The following is a 3,692-nucleotide window of genomic DNA, read 5'->3' as shown; positions in this document are numbered from 1 at the left end:
ATCTCTATTGCATTACACATCAGCCAGGTAAAACTGCTTTGCCTTATATGGGTTACAACAATACTTTTTCCAGCAACCTTTAACGAGCATTTTAGCAATTCAAAACAACAGCACAGCCTGCTTAGCCTTGCGATTAATGAGGCAAATAAGCGGTTATGGCCTTGTAGCTGATTCCTGCCATTATCCTAACGTGGCGCCAGCAAAACCAACACAAAACAGCTCTATCTGCAGCTGCAGCATTATGTTGGGAGTGCAAGGGCTTTCTCAGGCCAGCCAGGACTGAATTCTGTGAAGGGGGGTTGAGCAAAGAGACTTCCTCGACTCTCAGGGTCTTCCATCCCCTCGACTTACCTAGGGGCCATGCCCTGGGACCCCAACACTAGGAACCTCCATCTTGCAGTGTCCAGTTTTGCCCGCTGGATGCTGCAATCTTATATGAGTTTGTCAATTTAACAAAGAAGTTGATATGTACCAGCCTCTGATATGCTTCAAAGCAAACACACTGCTTCAGATAGAACAAACAAACAGATTTAATTGATGATTTAATTGGGGATGGGTCCTGCTTTTGAGCAGGGGGTTGGACTAGATGACCTCCTGAGGTCCCTTCCAACCCTGATATTCTATGATTCTATGATTTATTAACTACAAAGATAATCATTTAAAATCTATAAGTCAAAACAGAACAAGTCAGATTTGGTCAAATGAAATAAAAGCAGAACTCATCCTAAGCTGATCTTAACACTTTCCGTGCCCTTACAAACTTAGATGTTCTCATCACAGACTGGCTGGTTGCCCTTCAGCCAGGCTCTCCCCTTTGATCAGCACTTCAGTCGCTTGCTATGGTGTCTGTAGATGTAGGTGGAAGAGAGAAGAATAGCACGTCTCTTCCTTTTATCCTTTCCTCACTCTTGGCTTTGCCCCACCCTGACCCCCTTCAGCGTCACGTGAGAATTACTGAGTCTCTCCAAGCAAGGTTGAGAAATTCCCCTGGTGTGGCCTCATGCAGGTGAGTCATTGCATTGTAGCTCCCTTTCTGGACAATGGCTGTTGATGGGTTGTTTGACACCCTGCCAGGGCTTTGGTTACTTTCCTTGCTGTTGCCTCTGGGGAGCTAATATCTGGTTAATTCCCCAATTTACAGCATGTTTTAGTGACAATCATACGACCAAATTCTCATAACTTCGCATGCATCAATGATACACATATATGGACAGAGGAATTACTTTCAGCAGATCATAACCTTTCCCTTGATACCTTACATGTCATGCTTTATATGCAAGATCACAATTATATAATATTGAGGAATATGGGAGCTAAAAACACTCCCCCAAGATATAGAATGTCATAGAAGGGAGGTGGAAATAATACAGCAAGTGACAGGGGGAGGGGAACAGAGGAGCCAGCGACAGGGGCGGGGACTTGGGGGGAAGAGGTAAAGCAGGGTCAGAGCCTTAACACAAGAGATGGGGCAAGGGGTGGGGTTTCGGGGGTCCAGACACCAGCAGTTAGAGATGTGGCAACCCTCTGAATTGTACATAGACCTATTCACCAGTTTTTCATGCTCACACAGCACAGTAAGGTCAGGAATGAATTAAATGTCTCTTTGACTGTCCAGTAAGTGATTCAGGGAAGAGGGCACAGCACCATGTCACTTGCCATCTCTGCATGGAGCTCAGTCTGAGAGCCAGAGCATCAGGAGAAAACTTTACATCCCTTTATGAGGAAGTAGCTGGAGCAGCCTATCCTGGATTTGTTTGGTCCTCATCCCGTAGATGATGGGGTGCAGCATGGCGGGCACCAGGAGGTACACGTTGGCCATGAGAACATGGAAATGTATGGCCACATTGTCACCAAATCGGTGCGTGAGGAAGGAGAAGATAACTGGGATGTAAGAGGCTAAAATGACAAATAGGTGGGAGCCACAGGTCCCAAAAGTCTTGAGCCGGGCGTGTTTTGTGGGGAGGTTGAAGATGGCCCTGAGAATCTGGATATAGGACATGGCAATAAAAATCACATCCGGACCCATCACCAAGAATGCCACAGAGAGACTATAGTAACTACTGATGCGGACATCAGCACAGGCCAGCTTCACCACGGCCATGTGCTCGCAGTACGAGTGGGGGATAATGTTGGTTCTACAATATGGCCACCACCTTGCTAGGATGGGATAGGGCAGTATGAGCATGCCACCGCGCAGCACCACGGCCAGGCCAATCTTGGCCACCACGGGCTTTGTCAGGATAGTGGAATGTCTCAGGGGATCGCAGATGGCCACATACCTATCCAAAGCCATGGCCACGAAGATCCCAGACTCCATCGCTGAGACACAGTGAATGAAGTACATCTGGGTGAGACAGGCACTGAAATCGATCTCCCTGGAATTGAACCAGAAGATGCTCAGCATTTTGGGCAGGGTGGACGTGGAGAGGACCAGGTCGCTGACGGCCAGCATGCAGAGGAGATAATACATAGGCCCATGGAGGCTCGGCTCCATCTTCACAATGAACAGGATGGTGAAGTTCCCAAAGACGGCAATGGAGTACATGGTGCAGAAGGGGATGGAGATCCAGACATGGGCAGTTTCCAGGCCAGGAATGCCCAGCAGAATGAAGGTGGAGGGGTTGGTGAAGTCAGTTGTGTTGGAATTTGACATGGAGTAGGGCAGAAGGTGTCCAACTTTGAGGCAGAACAGTGTCACCTGCATGTACCGTACATTCACCAGACTTCTGTATGTGCCCAGAGTCAAGGGAGATGGTCGCAGTACAAATGCCTGGATGGAGAGACAGTGTTAATATGAGACACTACATGCACTACTGGGGGCTGTTCTCATGGGGGAAGCAGATCGGTCGCTCTTCACACACTGAAAAACGACATTTTCTTTATTCAGATAAATGAATTATGAACAACGGACCCTACTAATGTCAATTCTGTATTTGATGGTGCTCCATGTGTCAATAATTCTAAATGTCATTGTATGGGAAATCTTAATAGGCAGCAGGAAACACGAGTTTGGATACTGGTTATCCAAGTGTTGTTTCTTAATGCAGTGAAAGCCAGGCTAGGGAGTCCATGCTGTAGGGAGTTCTCCATTCACCCGGTTGCTCAAATTTTGAGAGTGAAAAAAACCAAACCTTTGCCAAGACATTGCCAGGCAGAAACATCCCAACCAGAACACACCTCAGGGAGAAGACCTGGGTATCATTAATAGCAGATCAACAAAACACCTGCTCATTCACAGTAGTGGCCTGTCAAGGTTCCTTCCCCACTCTGAACTCTAGGGTACAGATGTGGGGACCTGCATGAAAGACCCCCTAAGATTATTCTTACCAGCTTAGGTTAAAAACTTCCTTAAGGTACAAACTTTGCCTTGGCCTTGAACCCTATGCTGCCACCACCAAGCGTGTTAAACAAAGAACAGGGAAAGAGCCCACTTGGAGACGTCTTCCCCCAAAATATCCCCCCAAGCACTACACCCGCTTTCCTGGGGAAAGCTTGATAAAAATCCTCACCAATAGGTGAACACAGACCCAAACCCTTGGATCTTAAGAACAATGAAAAAGCAATCAGGTTCTTAAAAGAAGAATTTTAATTAAAGAAAAGGTAAAAGAATCACCTCTCTAAAATCAGGATGGTAAATACCTGAGAGGGTAATCAGATTCAAAACATAGAGAATCCATCTAGGCAAAACCTTA

General features: G+C 46.7%; 1 protein-coding gene across 1 annotated transcript; it reads right to left on the bottom strand.

Annotated features, from left to right (window-relative positions):
* Positions 1-1,705: 1,705 nt before the first annotated feature.
* Positions 1,706-2,704, bottom strand: LOC140911605 (olfactory receptor 52R1-like). The gene has a single exon (XM_073345019.1). The coding sequence runs from the start codon at positions 2,702-2,704 to the stop codon at positions 1,706-1,708; it is 999 nt and encodes a 332-aa protein (XP_073201120.1).
* Between the last annotated feature and the right edge of the window lie 988 nt (positions 2,705-3,692).

Source organism: Lepidochelys kempii, chromosome 1 (genome assembly GCF_965140265.1).
Source record: "Lepidochelys kempii isolate rLepKem1 chromosome 1, rLepKem1.hap2, whole genome shotgun sequence".
NCBI classification, from domain to species: Eukaryota; Metazoa; Chordata; order Testudines; family Cheloniidae; genus Lepidochelys; species Lepidochelys kempii.
Note: the sequence above shows the minus strand (reverse complement) of the source record. Positions and strands in the feature narration are given on the sequence as shown.

Bases quoted from the DNA above. Each gene is read 5' to 3' on its own strand.
- LOC140911605 (XM_073345019.1), bottom strand. From the start codon at position 2,704: ATGCAGGTGACACTGTTCTGCCTCAAAGTTGGACACCTTCTGCCCTAC.